Here is an 18,570-nt window from a genome sequence, read left to right on the forward strand (position 1 = left end):
ATGTTTTTATGCAGTTCTGAGGCACATAATGTTATATTGCACTTATCTAATAAGTATATACAAGCTGTGGAAAGGGCAAGGGCCCGTCATTTTTTATTTGTCATAATGGTTCAGACTGGAGATGGGGCAGATTTATTCTGTTTATTTGGGACTTTTAAAAAATGCATCAAGAGTCCTGTTGCCGTCTGTCCGTGGGCGCTTAGCATTGGAGGCCAGAGACTTTTTAGCTTTGTTTTTGGATCTGGCTAAAGGGGTCAAGGCTGGGGCACATACAGGGGGTGCCCTGCTGGGACTGGGGGCAGAAAATGAGTCCTGAAGTTCCTGGGCAAAGTGATAGTCCATATGCTCTGGTATTTCCCACACCAACAGCTTCAAGCCACATTTCTCACAGCACATAATGTCCTCCTCGCTGTGACCAGCCAGGGACGCTTCCTGAAGAGCAGATGTTGTACAGCAGGATTCATGCTCCCCTGTAGCAGTCAATACTGGCCCACTGGCATTCTCAGCAGCTCCATCCACTGGCCCGTTTGGCTCAGAGTCAGTTCTAGAACAAAAATTATATGCTTCTTGCAGCTCTTGAGTTTGTTGCTTTAAAAACGACTGGCACCCAGAAGCCATATTGCTCGTGGTATTCAGCTCAGTGGGAGAGCCTGATGGAGAGCCTGGCATGTTAGTGGGAGGAACCTTCTCCTCTCTAATTTCTCTCTTCTCTGCCGCTCGCTGAAACAGAAGCTGTATGGAACTGGGAGTTCGGCTCTCTGTATCTTTTCTTTGGCTCTTTGGAGTTTTAGGGCTGCTTGTTTCTGTAGCACTGGACCTGCGTGGGGTGGGGCTCGGGGGCTTTTGGCTACTGGAGGCTTCTTTGCTCAGAAAGCTGGTTATGCCACTGCTGGGCAATTCAGTCGAGGAAAATTTGCTTGCAGAGAGCTGGAGCAGTGTGAGTGGGGGGGACCTGAGGAGAAGAAAGGATAAATATAAAGCATAAGCACTATTGCAGCTGCCTGTGCCAGAACTATTGTCTCTCTATAGTGTTTCCTACACTTACCAGGCTGCCTGGTGCATCCCTGCGGCATTGAAGGATTTTAAGAGAACAAATGCGTCACTGCTGATTTTCTGGGCATCGTACCGGGTGAGAGCACAGCAGCGAGACATGCTCCCATACAGACGCTTTCCCATCTGGTTCAAACCAACGGTCAGCAGCTTAGCCACCCTGTTGTTCTGCAACAAAGAAATGATTAGTGTGGCACAAAGGAATCCAAAGCAGCACATCCTTACATTCCCTTTACTGTATAAAGCTGGCCATAGATGCAAAGATAAAGCTGTACAAAGCGAAGGTTCTTATGATGTTCGTCCTGTGTGTGGATCATCCCGACATTTTTTGTGCCATGGCGATCGCTCGATCATAGGACAGGTTAGAAGATTTCTGTCGGCTAACGATAATATCTCTGCATGTATTGTCACTACTATTTGTCGGACATATTACGTACGATTGCTGCCACGGCCAGAACATCTTCTGAATTGTTCTTTTACTACTTTATTTCATCTGAATGGTTAGTTACAGGTTGGAAGATTGCGACGTACGATCATTTAACAGATACGAGGCTTAAATCTGCACGTCTATGGCCAGTTTTAGTCCCACCACCACTGCTGGGAGGTTGTTCCCTGCATCTATCCCCCTTTCTGTAAAGTAGCATTTGATTATGTTCCCTTTCAGTCTCCCACTCCTGTTCTTTTAATGGCCCTCAAGAAGATTTTGGACTAGCCTCCCAGCGGGGTGGTGGTACCAATATAGAAAGGGTTCTGTCAGATGAGAAGGAACATAAGGAAATGCTACTTTACAGAAAAGGGGGTAGGTACAGGGAACAGCCTCCCAACAGGGGTGCCAATAATAGCATTTCTGGGAAATATGCATCCACTGTAGCACAAACTCAACTGACGACAAATCTCCTCTTCTGATAGTACTCATACTGTACTGGACCCACCACCCCTGCTGGGAGGCTGTTCCATGCAATTTAGCTAAAAATCTGGGCATGTGGAATTGACAATTGCTAAAGGAGACATATAGGATAAATGAAAAAAACTCTAATTTTGTAGGCAATTAGAAGTAATATATGGTGTTGCTTTTACATGGTACTTAAAATTAATATTTAGGGATGCACCGAATCCAGGATTCGGCCATTTTCAGCAAGATTCGGCCGAATCCTGGTGCCTGGCCGAACCAAACTCGAATCCTTAAAATCATGTGACTTAGGGTTTGGATACGATTCGGGGGTTCGGCCGAATCCAAAAAAGTGGATTTGTGCATCCCTATTAATATTATGTTTAAAAATAGCCCCTATATTGAAGCTCCCTATAGATGTTCTCTGGTCCCTGTCTGTGTTTCAAATGAGGGGTGGGTGTGTCCTAATGGTCCCTGCCAGAAGCACAGTAGGAGGGGGACAGCCAATCACAGCCCTGCAGTCACACAAGCACAGACAGGTGTCAGTTCCCTATCAGGTCCTGCTAGCTGCTGATTGGTTCCTGTCCTACAGTGCAGTGAGCTGAGTGCACAGCCTGGGAATTCAGGGAGCAGGAAGTGGAAGTGGAAGAGAAGGGAGGGATTATTAGGGTTTTTGTAGAAATATTCAATAAATCAGCCTGAAACTACTTTTTTTAAGCAACATTCTTCTATATCTAAATGAGTATAATGCACTGATACATTCTTATTTTTTACACAAAATGTCTCCTTTAAGGAGTAGATAACGTTTTCTCACTTGAGAAACAGCAAAAAATTTCCAAAATGCATTGAAGTCTCCGAGTGTTTTCTTGCTGCTGATGAAATAATTGGATCATCCCTATAAGTACTCCTATTGTGCACAATTGTGGTATAATCCTCACAAGGCCAAGATGACTAGATACAAGGAAGCCTCTGTAGTGTTTCATACTCACTGCATCTCTGTCCTTCTGTAACCTCCCTTCTAACTCCAGAGACAACTGAAGGAGCCAGTACTGGACCTGCCGGAAAGAGACAATGAGGAAAGATTAGTTATATCCTGAAATGACAGTAAAGTAGTCAGTAGTGTAAGAGCTCTGCCAAACAGGGCAATTTCAAATTCATAAATGGGTAGACAGCCCGTATCTCATACAAGGGAATATAAGAAAACTCAGCTCTGTTGGCTAAACAACAATCAACTTTTTGGCTGGCAGAAAATACCAGGAGTTGTAGTTTTTCAACATCAGCAGCACCTCACCTGCTCTCTAGTGGAAAGTGAAGTTTTTCCAGGGAAGTTCTTACTGCATCCGATGGACTTAGGCAACTGTCTGGGCTTCACTGGTTCATCTTCAATTCCCCGACACAGGGAGTAGAGCCAGGATCTGGGCAGACACAAACTGTCCCTCAGCACACAATATGTTGTTCACACTGCTTACGCTTTTTGGCTGGTGGAACCCCCAAACCTAACTAATACCAGTAGGAAAGAATAAACTATGCAGATGGAGAGCATTAAAGGGGTTGTTCACCTTTCAGATAACTTTTAGTATGATGTAGAGAATGATATTCTGAGACAATTTGCAACTAGTTTTTATTATTTAAGGTTTTTGTGTTATTTGGCTTTTTATTCAGCAGCTCTTCAATTTGCATATTAATCTGGTAGCTATGGTCCCAATTGCCCTAGCAACCATGCACTGATTTGAATAAGAGACTGTAATAAGGAGAAGGCCTGAATATAGAAAAATGAAAAATAAAAAGTAGCAATAACAATAGATGTGTAGACTTACAGAGCATTTGCTTTTTAGAAGGGGTCAGCGACACCCATTTGAAAGCTGCAAAGAGTCAGAGGACAAAGGCAAATAACTATATATATAAAAAAAAAATAATTACGGATGCACCGAATCCACTATTTTGGATTTGGCCAAACCCCCGAATGCTTCGCCAAAGATTTGGTCCAATTACCAAACCGAATCCTAATTTGCATATCCAAATTATGGGTGGGAAGGGGAAAACATTTTTTACTTCCTTGTTTTGTGACAAAAAGTCACACGATTTCCCTCCCCGCCCCTAATTTGCATATGCAAATTAGGATTTGGATTCAGTTCAGCCGGGCAGAAGGATTCATCCAAAGCCAAATCCTGCTGAAAAAGGCCAGATCCTGGCTGAATCCCGAACCGAATCCTGGATTCGGTGCATCCCTATAAATAATGAAGACCAATTAAAAAGTTTCTTAGAATTAGCCATTCTATAACATACTAAAAGTTACCTTTAAGGTGAACCACCCCTATAAGCTGCTGCCAGAAAGAAACTGGGGTAGATCCCCTGCTACTCACCCAGTTTTGTCCCCAAAGTGGTTCTGAAGATGTTGCACAGTGAACTGAGTCAGTTGTCCAATATACTCAACATCAAGGATTTCCTTAATGGAGGTTCCCAGCTTTCCACCGAGGTGTCGGCTGCCGAAAGTAGGAGATTCAGTTAAATTTTTTTGTTAAAGATTTTCTTTTGCATGTTTTTTTACATTTACAAACAGTTGAGATGGTACTAAAGGAGAGAGAAAGGAAAGTAAACGAAGGAAAGAAAGAGGGAATCATTGACTTGTAAGGGAATCATTTACCAATTTTTGCCAAAATCGTAGGGGAGTAGGGTCAAGAGATTCCCAGTGCATTAGGGTAGCGCTTTTGCCACAATATAGCAACTGTAGGTAGCAAATTCTGGAGTAGGACCGTAGTTGTAGGTCACCTGTTACTCCTAATAATCACAATTCTGGAGAGCGAATATTTGGAAGTGCAAGCTTTTCATTTAGAAATTGTAGCACCTCGCTCCAAAATCTCTGAATTGCCGGGCAGGTTCAGAAGACATCAAACTAGGGATGCACTGAATACAGGATTTGGTTCGGGATTCGTCCTTTTTCAGCAGGATTCGGATTTTGCCCGGCCGAACTGAATCCGCATATGCAAATTAGGGGCTGGTAGGGAAATCACATGACTTTTTGTCACAAAACAAGGAAGTGACATTTTTCCCCGCTTTCCACCCCTAATTTGCATATGCATATTAGGATTTGGTTCGTTATTCGGCCGAAACTTTTGCTAAGGATTTGGGGGTTCGGCCGAAACCAAAATAGTGGATTCTGTGCATCCCTACATTAAACATAGTGCCTATTTCCTCCCTACATTTTGGACATTGATCTGATACATTATTATACATTTTTGACAGGCGATTGGGGGTCAAATACGCCCTATCAAGAAATTTTATCTGTATATATCCCTCTCTCTTAGAGATTGAGAAGCCAGGAACCAATTTAAGGGCGTCAGTCCACATTTGTTCATCTAGCGAGGGAGATTCAGTTCATTTTAGAGACACCACAATTGACAGATCTGGAGCAGAGCAATTGCTCCCGGTGCCTCTTTCAATGCCACTCCCTTGGGCTTAGCTGTTTTTGCTTGTAATGGTATGAACCTAAAATAACAGCTAGAACCATATATGTACCTGAAGAATATAATGTGACCGAATATTGCCATGCTGAGCCTGTGTCTGGGGTTAGATTGGGGGGTTATGGGATGGCACTTGAACTTGCTGCATACACAGGGCCACCATTAGAAGTCACGGGGCCCCATACAACACCATCGCCCCGCCCAAGATCCCGCCCACTCTACATCACAGTTAAAAGACCAAACAGACATCAGAGCTAAAAAAGGTACCCCCCCCACACACCAACAAGTTATAAAACGCTGTTGGGGACCAGGGCCCCCCTATAGGTTAAAAAAAAACCCCATTGGCACCACGGCCCCCCTTACAAGTTAAAAATAAAATTGGCACCCCAAACAATAATTTAAAAAAAAAAAAAACATTGGTGGCAGGGGCCTATAGAGCATTAAAATAATACATTGGTGGCCAGGGGATTAAAAAAAAAAAAAAAAAACACACACACATTGATGTTCAGTAGAATTGAACTTGTGGCTTCAGGACTTCAACTTTGCCTCCTTTCGTGACTTTCCACTTCGGGACTTCAATTTCGGCTGTTTTCGTGGCTTCGGGTCTTCCGCATGAATACAGACACTACTGATTGAGGGAAAGTGGGCAGGACACTGGGTTTGGTGGTATTTGCAAGGAACTTCCCCTACAGAGGCTGAATTTAAACTGAACCCCTAAACCAATTTCCCCCACTGTACGGACAGAAAGGTTCAAGGTGACAAAACAGAGAAACCATGTAGCCTCGCCAGACTGTACAGATTTAGGCAACACAAGCCCTGCTGGGGGCTGATAGTACTGACACTTACATTTTGCCGATTGGCAGCTCACTGAACAGTCCCGGCACAGAGCCCTGACATAAAATGGTTTGACGGTTCGGTTTATTTAAACCACAGGCCAACTTTGCCAGCACCTATGGAATGGAGAAACAAAGACACATCATGACTTTCAGCCTATGATTAAGTGTCCACAAGGCACGAAACGCGCCAGGCTACCTTTTGAGATGTTTCTTCTTTGTTAAATAAATGACTTTTTACTGGCATCAAATTTTGGAGTGAAGTCCGGTTTGTGTCAGCCTACAACAAAATGTATGTATGCCAAATTGCCTCCCTGAGCTGAAGGTCTGGGGTTTGAGCACCTGGACCCCCTGTTAGTATTGGTAAGTGTACCTTGCTAACTACAATAAAAAAACTACTGGATATCCACGTCCCTTCCCCTCCTTTTTGTTCCCCAGTAGTTTCCCTGCTACAGAGCTCTGATTGTACCGTATGTATTTCCTGCTTCTGGGCTGCTCTCTTTCCCATGCTCGCTCAGAACAAATTATGGCTGTATTGCTGAAGTACTATATAAGAGGCTTAACTACTGACCTTGTTGTGGGCAATTCCTGCTGAACACTGGAATGTGGTCTCTTCTTCTACTGCTGCTCTCATCTCCTCCACTATAATGGCACCCACTGCAAGCTTTACATCTGCACTGTGTGGATCTCCGACAGGCAAGGATTCCAGCCACTGCTCCAAGCCATGGCGGCGTAGTTCCTCTGGATGGGAGAACAGGAGGCTCATGGACTATGCCAATTATGGTATAATGCTGCTATAATTTATTTCTCTTTCTTTACTCTGAGCTTCAGCGCCAAAGCAAGAAGGGATCAATACAAGAGAAGCAAGGTCTGGGTATCTGGGGTGTAATGTAAAGATGAAACCGGTTATTTACATTATAGATCCGGAAAGAGCGAGGCTGTAGAAGAGTTCAGAGAATGTACAAATGTCATGTGACCTAAATGTGGTGACGGAGAATCAGGAAGATTGTGATGTTCATAGTAAATAAAGAATGTGCCTTGCAGCTTTGCCCCAGGGTGTAATACATTAATGTATAAGAAAAATATACCCCCCAAACAATGTAGGTCTCTATAAAAAAAATATTGCTTAAAACAGCTCATATGTAAAACCCTGCTTCATGTAAATAAACCATTTTCATAATAATATACTTTTCTAGTAGTATGTGCCATTCAATAAACATAAATAGAAAATTACCATTTTAAAAAATAAGGGCTGTCCCCTGGGATCGTATGATTCACGGTGCATACAAACATACCAAACATGTTAGTTCACATGAGCCAATTAACAGACAGAGTTCTGTCTTTTGCTCCCACACTTCTTCCTGTTACAGTTAGAGCTGCAGTATTTCTGGTCAGGTGATCTCTTCCTGTTACAGTTAGAGCTGCAGTATTTCTGGTCAGGTGATCTCTGAGGCAGCACACAGACCATCACAAAATGGTGGCTCAAGGCAAGAGATGTAAAAGGTCAAGATTTACTTAAATGTATATTCCAGTTTGGTAAGATTCTTTAATATGTCACTTAATATGATATAAACTATCTGTTGCTCAAGTATTCATTTTGAGGGTATAGTTTTCCTTTAACCTGGTTCAGGTCTCCCCCTGCTCAGAAATGGAACAGTCTGGGGAAAAACCCCAATTCTAATTGATTTAATTTACAGGCTGACCTAAATGTGCACCAAGGTGATTGGAGAAAAGACATCTTCTCCCCAATGAGAGGGGGGGCAGATGTGACTTGTAAATGTGACAAACAGAATATGGTTGAAGAGTCTTCCAAATAACCTGCCCAGGCAATTTAATGTAGGGTGCAGTGTCTTAAAAACACAATAATAGTACAAAGTAGGGTCAGATAGCCAATAGGTGCAAATCAGGAAGGTTTGGGTGCAGTTTATCCTCCTATTCCACCTTAGCACCAAATAAATCAGTTTAAAAAGAAGAAATAAAATAGGGATACAGACAGGCCTGGATTTCTGAAGCAGGTGCCACCAGGCCAGACAGCCCCAAACCGCTGCTAGCACTCATGTGCAGGTTTCCATTGGGCCCCTGGGGATTTGGCACGCAGGTGATTTAATATTGTCACATCCCCAGTGCTTCAGAAAGAATTAGAATTAGCATCTGGCCATCATGCTGACCCTAAAATCTTGGTGCCTTTGCCTTTGTGGCCTTCCCCCAAATCCATGCCTGGGTATAGAGAAGTAATGGGCTAAGATGGACCTGTGCCAGGCAGAAATAATGGTACCTTTTGATAGGCTGTCTCTGTCCATCCCACACTGAGGAAACCCCTGCACATACGTATTCTTGAGGAGCTCCCCTGATATGGGTGCCACTCCCATCTCTCGCAGTCTCTTCTGCACAGAGTCTGTCAAGTCGATGTAGGCTTCATCAATACTGGCACGTTCTACCACCGCAAAGCGAGACATCACCTCCATCACTTCTACACTGGCCTCCCGATAACTGCATGGCGAAAGGAGAAAAGTCACTAGTAAAAAACTGTTGCAATCATTGTATATAGTGATAAATCCTCAGAGTTGCGCAGCAGAGTTCAAAAGCAGCATCTTCTGTCAATCTTCTAATCCTCTTTTGTCATTGCCAATAAGGATCTTGCAGGAGCATGCGCAGTAGAAGCGGATTCAGGACATAGATGTAATTGTGCATTCTCCTCCAAGATCCGTGTAGAACCTACAGGATCAGAAGCAGACAGAAGATGCCGCCTTTGAACTCCACTGCGCAAATCTTCTGATTTCTAACAGACAGAGAGACTTCTGAATACATAATACGAGGATGGAGCTTGGAGGGGGAATGGTGGAGAGAGGCATGAGTTTAGTTGTCCACATAGCTCATTTGTGTATACTGGGTGCAGTGCACTCTAATTGGGTTCATAAAATATTGCAAGGTGGATTTAACCCTTTATTGGCATGCATATGAATATCATGTAACATGGTGGCTACAGTCCAGTCCAGCACTTTCTTAGCAATGACATCCCTACACAGCAACTTGAGGTTCCATAGCTGTGCGGGAAATTAATATTGGGCTGCAGTTAATGAAAGCTAGAGAGCTGCATGTGGATATCATGTGAGCGACTGTGTAGCAAGAAGGAGCACTATCCCATAACTACTTACTGTGTCAGGTCAGCCTTCCCATGAGCCTCTCTGACCCGGGCCAGTTGCAGATCAGCGCACAGCTTCTTTGCATCGTCAGCAAACATGTTCCTCGTCACTCCAAAGGCTCGAGCTTCATAGCTCACAGCGATAATTCTGACCACAGACAGGGAGATAGTGGGTCACACATAACTCTCAGGCTTCTCTCATGCCAGACATAAATAAACAGCATTACTAACCTGAACCCCATTACAATGTGTAGGGGTACCAGACAAGGCTGCCCCCTCTTCCCCTTATTATTCAATTTGGCAATTAACCCCCCACTTAGAATACTACAAGATATGCATACATTTAAGGGCATCACCTTTGGTGACACAGAACTTAAAATGACCGCATTTGCGGATGACCTGTTACTTTATGTATCAGACCCAGAACATTCTATTCCAGCTATTCTAGAAGAAATACGGCTCTTCTGAGACAAATCAGGATTCTTCATAAACTTTAAAAAATCTACAGCTCTGTCTATAACAATAATAAAACATATGAATGGAGCAAACCCTACAAACGAACATGGGCACAAGATCACATAAAATACCTTGGCATAACCATTCCACGTAACTACCATAAACTATATGATTTAAATATTAAAGAAGTAATGAAGTCGACAGCTGGAAACACCACACATTCCAACATGGCCAGGCTTCTTACCCCTTTGTGAGATGGAGAGTGGATGGTGTCTCAGCCATAAAACATACAGTGAATAAAAACCTTAAAAAACCTCTGACTTTTCAAGAACTCCGGGAAAAATTGCCAATAGTGCACTCACACAATATCGCATTCATGCGATTACAAAGCTATACCCAAAAGATTTGCACATACTTATCAGATTCAGACTGGGACAACCCCTTACCAACACAGAAACGATGCGGTTAATGGCGGAGCTCACCCGTGGTACGCCGGCTCCTGCTGAGTCGCAGCTCTCGCGATACATCTGGCTCCTTCTAGCCGGCTTAACACATACTCCAATAGTATCGCTACGGAGCGCCGTCCAAAGCAGTCACGGAGTCAGGCGTTTCAATATCAAGATGTTGGCTTTATTAAGCGCATTAAAAGTACAGTGTCCACTGCAGTGTGGACTGCTTTGGACGGCGCTCCGTAGCGATACTATTGGGACAACCCCTTAGACAGATTTTTGGAAAAGGAGAGAAACATTGAACTATACGTCTATACCAAAGGAAAGGAAGGAGCAGGGAAATGGATACAATGGGTCCATTCCCTCTCTCGGCATCTGTTTCTCTTCATTCTGTCTTCATGCAGTTTGGTTGTCAGATGAATCATCCAACATATCGTATAGGGGGGCTCCTTTTGCCTAGCAGATGAATTAGAGATTACTCAAACAACCGATTCCAGTAAAAAACAAAATGTAACAAAATAACTGCCTTTTGCACAAATTCTGCATGTAGAGAGACATGATGTCTGGTGATTTTAATTGAGTGACCTCTAATACATCTTCTAGGCAAAAGGAGCCCCCTATAAGATATATTGGGTGATTCATCTGACACCCAACTCCTGCATGAAGAGAGAATGCTGAAAGAGGGATAGTGAAGGTAAACTTGACTATTTCATGAACAGTACAGAATATTTAATTGATTGATGTTTCAGTATGGTGAAGCTTATATTAAATTTTAATTTAATTTTACGATGGTTCCCCTATAACCTTTCAGTGTCCCTTATGCCCAGAGATAAACGCCAGAAACTCACCCGCCTCCTTTCCAAGTTTTGTACTGCACCACTACCACTGGCTTGTTCTTCAGTGCCGGATTCATCCGCTGCTCCACTTGCACATAGAAACAATCCATATCCACCAGAGCCACCACTCGTTCCTGCCCCGACTCCATTGCAGCTTAGTGCAGTCTGATAGTGAAAAGTGTAAAAGGCTCATTGAGTTATCAATCAAACACTCACTGAAATAGCAGGGTGCAGGGAGTAGACAACAGGGAGAAAAGATTAAGAAACAGGGGGCGGAGAGCAGGGTACAGGGGGTGGAGAGCAGGGTACAGGGGGCGGAGAGCAGGGTACAGGGGCGGAGAGCAGGGTACAGGGGGCGGAGAGCAGGGTACAGGGGGCGGAGAGCAGGGTACAGGGGGCGGAGAGCAAGGTACAGGGGGCGGAGAGCAAGGTACGGGGGCGGAGAGCAGGGTACAGGGGGGAGAGCAGGGTACAGGGGGCGGAGAGCAGGGTACAGGGGGCGGAGAGCAGGGTACAGGGGGGAGAGCAGGGTACAGGGGCGGAGTCCCACGGAGAGCAGGGTACAGGGGGGAGAGCAGGGTACAGGGGCGGAGAGCAGGGTCCAGGGGGCGGAGAGCAGGGTACAGGGGGCGGAGAGCAGGGTCCAGGGGGCGGAGAGCAGGGTACAGGGGGCGGAGAGCAGGGTACAGGGGCGGAGTCCCGCGGAGAGCAGGGTACAGGGGGCGGAAAGCAGGGTTTTAAGGGCTACCTGATTTAACTCACCGAATTCAAGCGTCTGATGCCGTCTGCACTATGGAGGCATTTGACCTCGGCCGGCACCCTTACTTTACCGGAGTTTGTCTCCAGCAGGTTTCACTACACTCTTGCGACAGGACCGTAATAACATGTGCGCATGCGGCAAACATAGGGTTGGGCGGACGGTAGCTGCTAGTTCCAAGTTAACAGGCCGTGGATGACGTCACGCACACGCGAACGTCTCGGGGAACGCCTCCGTCACGTGACATTCGGCGCATATTCGGCGCCTTCTTCAAATGGTGGTCAATCGGGGATTGCGTGGAGAAGAACCCTGACATAGTGCTCCACTGAATGAGTATGGGGTTGAGCTGGGCAGCATTAGTTTTTTTCTTGGGGCAGGATTTTACTCCGGTTTTTCCCTTACTGTAATATCGTGGCGCTTGTGAAATACGGAGGCGTTTACTATTCAGTGGAGGCTGCTAATCTTTTACATACTTGGTGGCTTGTTGTGCTCCTAATATTAGGGGGTGATTACAGGCAGCTTCTATGTGACGTGTATTTAGATTTTGGGTGGTTGTGCTGATGAGTTTTGAGGGTTTTTTTTAAGGGAGGGTGTTGACTTTTTTGTGTACTTCCTACCTGCCCTCTGCCCCCTCTGTGTTCCATGCCCTGCCTGCCCTCTGCCCCCTCTGTGTTTAATGCCCTGCCTGCCCCATACTCCGTCTGTGTTCCATGTCCTGCCTGCCCTCTGCCTCCTCTGTGTTCCATGTCCTGCCTGCCCTCTGCCTCCTCTGTGTTCCATGCCCTGCCTGCCCTATGCCCCCTCTGTGTCCCATGCCCTGCCTGCCCTCTGCCCCCTCTGTGTTCCATGCCCTGCCTGCCCTCTGCCCCCTCTGTGTTCCATGTCCTGCCTGCCCTCTGCCTCCTCTGTGTTCCATGCCCTGCCTGCCCTATGCCCCCTCTGTGTCCCATGCCCTGCCTGCCCTCTGCCCCCTCTGTGTTCCATGCCCTGCCTGCCCTCTGCCCCCCTCTGTGTTCCATGCCCTGCCTGCCCTCTGCCCCCCTCTGTGTTCCATGCCCTGCCTGCCCTCTGCCCCCTCTGTGTTCCATGCCCTGCCTGCCCTATACTCCCACTGTGTTCCATGCCCTGCCTGCCCTCTGCCCCCTCTGTGTTCCATGCCCTGCCTGCCCCATGCTCCCTCTGTGTTCCATGGAACACAGAGGGAGCATAGGGCAGGCAGGGCATGGAACGCAGAGGGCAGGCAGGGGACACAGTGGGAGCATAGGGCAGCCAGGGCATGAAACACAGAGGGGGCATAGGGCAGGCAGGTGACACAGAGGGGGCATAGGGCAGGCAGGGCATGGAACACAGAGGGGGGCAGAGGGCAGGCAGGGCATGGGACACAGAGGGGGCATAGGGCAGGCAGGGCATGGAACACAGAGGAGGCAGAGGGCAGGCAGGACATGGAACACAGAGGGGGGCAGAGGGCAGGCAGGGCATGGAACACAGAGGGGGCATAGGGCAGGCAGGGCATGGAACACAGAGGAGGCAGAGGGCAGGCAGGACATGGAACACAGAGGGGGGCAGAGGGCAGGCAGGGCATGGAACACAGAGGGGGCATAGGGCAGGCAGGGAATGGAACACAGAGGAGGCAGAGGGCAGGCAGGGCATGGAACACAGAGGAGGCAGAGGTCAGGCAGGGCATGGAACACAGGAGGCAGAGGGCAGGCAGGGCATGGAACACAGAGGAGGCAGAGGGCAGGCAGGACATGGAACACAGACGGAGCATGGGGCAGGCAGGGCTTGGAACACAGAGGGCAGGCAGGGCATGAAACACAGAGGGGGCATAGAGCAGGCAGGGCATGGAACACAGAGGGGGCAGAGGGCAGGCAGGGCATGGAACAAAGAGGGGGCATAGGGCAGGCGGGGCATAGGGCAGGCAGGGCATGGAACACAGAGGAGGCAGCGGGCAGGCAGGGCATGGAACAAAGAGGGGGCATAGGGCAGGCAGGGCATGGAACACAGAGGAGGCAGCGGGCAGGCAGGGCATGGAACAAAGAGGGGGCATAGGGCAGGCAGGGCATGGAACACAGAGGGGGCATAGGGCAATTTGAAGTAGAGAGGGTAATTTGAAGTAGAGAGACATAATTACCTACATATATTTGGTATATTACAAATACCAAATCCGTTTGTTTTGTTCATAACATAAAATTTGGTATAAATCCCTATTTTGTGAAATATGGTAATTCATTCAATTTTTGTTTTGTTATTAAGAGCTCTAAATCAGTTTGCGGAAATATTCAAACTGAGGCTGGTTTAGAAAACTCTGGATCTCCCAAATTAAAGCAATGTATAGTTTTCCTATGTAAACTACATATCCCCCCCAGAGGTTCAAAAAAAACCTCTGGCACTGAGTTCAATTGAAATATAAAATTTTGTCTATGCCAGGGTATTTATTTTGTGTTCTGTAGCCACAACAAGTAGCTGCCTGTAGTAGCTCAATGTGTTATTGCCCTAAAGCTGATGGCACACAGGGAGATTAGTCGCCTGCAGTTACAGGAACAATAACATTTAAAAAAGCGATGTAAAGCAATAAATGTTTTCTAAGTCCCAAAAAATGCTGGTGTCTTTTCTATTTTCATGGGTTATAGGTTGCAAAAGGACACAATTTTTTTGGGGTACCCTGCTTCCCCGCTACTTTTCAGAATATATGGCACATGCGTAGGGCAATAAAACATCTCTATTTGCAGTTATTAAGGTTCCCTGTGCTTGTGTAGTTTTATGTATTTGCTGTAACATATGCAAATTCCCCTTCTCTAGCGCAACTTTGCTTTGCCTGACGCATTTGCGCAAGCACAACTTCGCTACCTTTCGCGTCGCTGAGCGCAACTTTGCATTTTAGTGAATGTACCCCATAGACTTCATTCAAGTAATTCAAATGTTGAAGCATCTTTTTGTTTTTCTTTGTAATAATAAAACAGTAGCTTGTATTTGGTCCTAATTGAGATATAATGAATCCTTGCTGGAAGCAAAACAATCCTGTTGGAGTTTAAATTATTTTTTTTTTTAGTAGACATAAGGTATGGATGTCCAAATGGCAGAAAGACCTGTTATCTGCAAAACCCTCGATCCTGACAATTCTGCATAACTGTTCCTATACCTGTAAATATGAAAACAAAATCTAACTTTGTAGGCATTCATTAATAATGTATAGTCCTGGTTTTACTTGAAGATAAAAAAATAACAACTAGGAAATAGATGCTTCATTTAGAAAACACTAGATCCTAGTGGATAATATTCCTGGTAAGCAAAGATGTATGTAAGGAAATAGGAAATAGAGGCTTCATTTAGAAAACACTAGATCCTAGTGGATAATCGTATCCCTGTAAAACAAAGATGTATATACAGTAAGCAACTAGGAAATAGACGCTTCATTTAGAAAACACTAGATCCTAGTGGATAATCGTATCCCTGTAAAGCAAAGATGTACCGTATATACTCGAGTATAAGCCGTCCCGTGTATAAGCCGAGGTACCTAATTTTACCTCCAAAAACTGGGAAAGCTTATTGACTCGAGTATAAGCCGAGGGTGAGAAATGCAGCAGCTTCTGGTAAGTTTCAATCAAAAAATTGAGGGTTTCTGCTCCCATTGGAGGTGCGGGCGTCTCGTTTTTGGATGCCGGCGACCATTCTTGGACACCGGCGAATATTCTTGGAGACTATTCTTGGACGTCGGCGACTATTAGGCGCCGGCGACCGTTTTTGCACTTGACCCGAGTATAAGCCGAGGTAAAGTTTTTCAGCATATTTTGGGGGCTGAAAAACTCGGCTTATACTCGAGTATATACGGTATATAAGCAACTAGGAAATAGAGGCTTCATTTAGAAAACACTAGATCCTAGTGGATAATCGTATCCCTGTAAAACAAAGATGTATATAAGCAACTAGGAAATAGACGCTTCATACTAAAAATACTAGATCCTAGTGGATAATCGTATCCCTGCTGCTAAGCAAAGATGTATGTAAGCAACATACAAAATACACTAGATTCTAGTGTCTTATAATATACCAGTAGAGCGGAGCAGAGAACCCACTAAGAGCGTATCATATTGTGTTTCCCACTAGGAAATAGACTCTCTGTGTAAAATACACTAAGGGGCCGATTCACTAAGGGTCGAATATCGAGGGTTAATTAACCCTCGATATTCGACTAGGAATTGAAATCCTTCGACTTCGATTATCGAAGTCGAAGGATTTAGCACAGATAGTTCGATCGAACGATCGAAGGATTATTCCTTCGATCGAACGATTAAATCCATCGAATCGAACGATTCGAAGGATTTAAATCCAACGATCGAAAGAATATCCTTCGATCAAAAAAAGCTAGCCAAGCCTATGGGGACCTTCCCCATAGGCTAACATTGACTTCGGTAGCTTTTAGATTGCGAACTAGGGGGTCGAAGTTTTTTTTAAAGAGACAGCACTTCGACTATCTAGTTTCTATTGCTGTACCTTTGCCCACTAGGATTTAGCCCAGCCACACTGAAAGATCTATTTCCTAATCTGTAAAGATCCTCTGTACCATTAGCAACTTGGATCTTGGGCGGACAGAGTGGGTACGTTCATTTCACTTCCCCGGTCTCCTCTATGGTATCGCGTAAATCTCCAGATTACTGCGCGCTGTTGGGGATTGGCGCATGCGCAGTGGTGAAGGTCCGGCTGCTGCCAGTGGGAGTAACATGGATAATGCGCTGCTATTTCTGTTCCTCTTTCCCACTCCTCAAGGCAAAAGAGAGACATATTCAGACAGAAATACAGGAATATGTTCATAATGATATAATTGTGCTTGATATTCCCTCCCGCCACACAAACAAACTGCGGATACCGACGAGCAGAAGATTCATATAAAATATATATTATAGAATGTCTGTAGGGCTCCCAGAACCCAGTCAGCTTCATAAATCAATCTGTCGCTTTTTCCTCTTTCCATCCAATTTGCTATTGGTCTCTCCTTTTGTGGTTTTGCATTACAGTATTTATATTTCTTCTTCTGCACCCCCAGACTTGGATTATTTGCTGCTGTTTGTTTGCTTGAGCTTAATTACCCTAGCAACCTGGGGGGGGGAATTAAGCCCACAAAAACAGGTTTTAGGGATATAAGATTTAGGGGCAGATTTATCAAAGGTCGAGGTGAAGTTTTTAATGGAAAAAAAATCGAATTTCAAACTATTTTTTGTGTACTTTGACTGGGGAATAGTCAAAATTCGAATATATTTGAATTTGCAAAAAATTTGAATATCGAAATTTATCATGTACTGTATCTTTAAAAATTCAACTTCGACCATTCGCCATCTAAAACCTGCCGAATTGCTGTTTTAGCCTATTTGGAGTCAATTGGTGGACTTTGAAATATCAAAGGTTTTTTTGGGGGGAAAACGTCTAATCGAAATGGGCCAAATACGGACCTATTCGATCAAAAACTGACCTTTTTGACCAAAATAAAACCCTTCAACTTAATTTCGGTTGGTCTTTTGGAATTCGAATTTCGAAGTTTTTTCAATTCGAAATTCGGCCCTTGATAAACATGCCCCTTAGAGTAGAGGTGCAGCTTATTTGGGGAAGCAATGGAGACCATGAGGTGTCTGTGTGATTGTTCGGACAGAGTTCAACCAGGATTTAGGGAATTGGACCCCACATCAGCTTTTCTAACATCATGGCCTGCAGGCGCGTACTGAGAATTAAAATAGGCCCTGCCATTTCAGGTACACAGAGGCCCAATCAGCCCACATAGAGGCCCAAACAGCCCCCACCAGCCCACTAAATACTGACTTTCTATGGGACCTTATAGCAGCCCCTCTGGCATTTGCCAGATCCCACAGATTGCCAGTCCGGGCCTGCCTGCAGCATACCTCCCAACTGTCCATTTTAGAGGGACAGTCCCTCATTTGTACTGGAAAGTCCCGTTTTTCTCTGCACTGAACAGCCAGAAAAAAACCCAAAAGTTTCTAACTTAATTGGCTTTTGGCAGAGAGCAAAGAACAGCCGCAACAGAAGATAAGATACATTTGTAACAATTCAAATGTATCTAGATACGCAAATAAGTAATTGTAACAATATAGCAGGTCCCTTGGGAAACGTTAGACTCACAGTTTAAAGGGCAATCCACCTTCATTAGCAAAACTGTAATAACTGGGGAAAAAAACACATAAATATGTTCAAACTTTTACAACCTGCGGAATTTTGTAAAATGAACACGGTAATTAGGGGGTGTGGCCAGAAAATGGGAGTGGTCAAATAATTTCGCCAACTTTTTTGTCCCTCTTTTTATTACCAAAATGTTGGGAGGTATGCTGCAGTCACACAAGCAAAGACAGGCGTCAGTTCCCTATCAGGTCCTGCTAGCTGCTGATTGGTTCCTACAGTGCAGTGAGCTGAGAGCACAGCCTGGGAATTCAGGGAGCAGCAAGTGCAAGTGGAAGGGAGGGATTATTAGGGTTTTTGCAGAAATATATTCAATAAATCAGGTTGAAACAAATACTTTTTAAGCACAATTCTTCTATATCTAAATGAGTATAATGCACTGGTACGTTCTTATTTTTTACATAAAATGTCTCCTTTAAAGTTAACTCTGCTCTGGAGTTTGACCCCAGACGGCTCCCATCAATTGAGTTCAGAATTGACTCTTCCACGTGCACGAAATGATCAGATGACGTATTGC

General features: G+C 45.0%; 1 protein-coding gene across 1 annotated transcript; it reads right to left on the bottom strand.

The window, feature by feature from the left end:
* Positions 1-69: 69 nt before the first annotated feature.
* Positions 70-11,959, bottom strand: polh.S (polymerase (DNA directed), eta S homeolog). The gene is given in 11 exon segments (NM_001093605.1): positions 70-952; positions 1,046-1,218; positions 2,929-2,994; positions 3,231-3,354; positions 4,303-4,422; positions 6,247-6,350; positions 6,805-6,974; positions 8,509-8,723; positions 9,389-9,523; positions 11,129-11,281; positions 11,879-11,959. Coding segments are annotated over 10 exon segments (2,055 nt in total). The 5' UTR covers positions 11,266-11,281; positions 11,879-11,959; the 3' UTR covers positions 70-141.
* Positions 11,960-18,570: the final 6,611 nt, after the last annotated feature.

The sequence above is a fragment of the Xenopus laevis genome, chromosome 5S (genome assembly GCF_017654675.1).
Source record: "Xenopus laevis strain J_2021 chromosome 5S, Xenopus_laevis_v10.1, whole genome shotgun sequence".
NCBI classification, from domain to species: Eukaryota; Metazoa; Chordata; class Amphibia; order Anura; family Pipidae; genus Xenopus; species Xenopus laevis.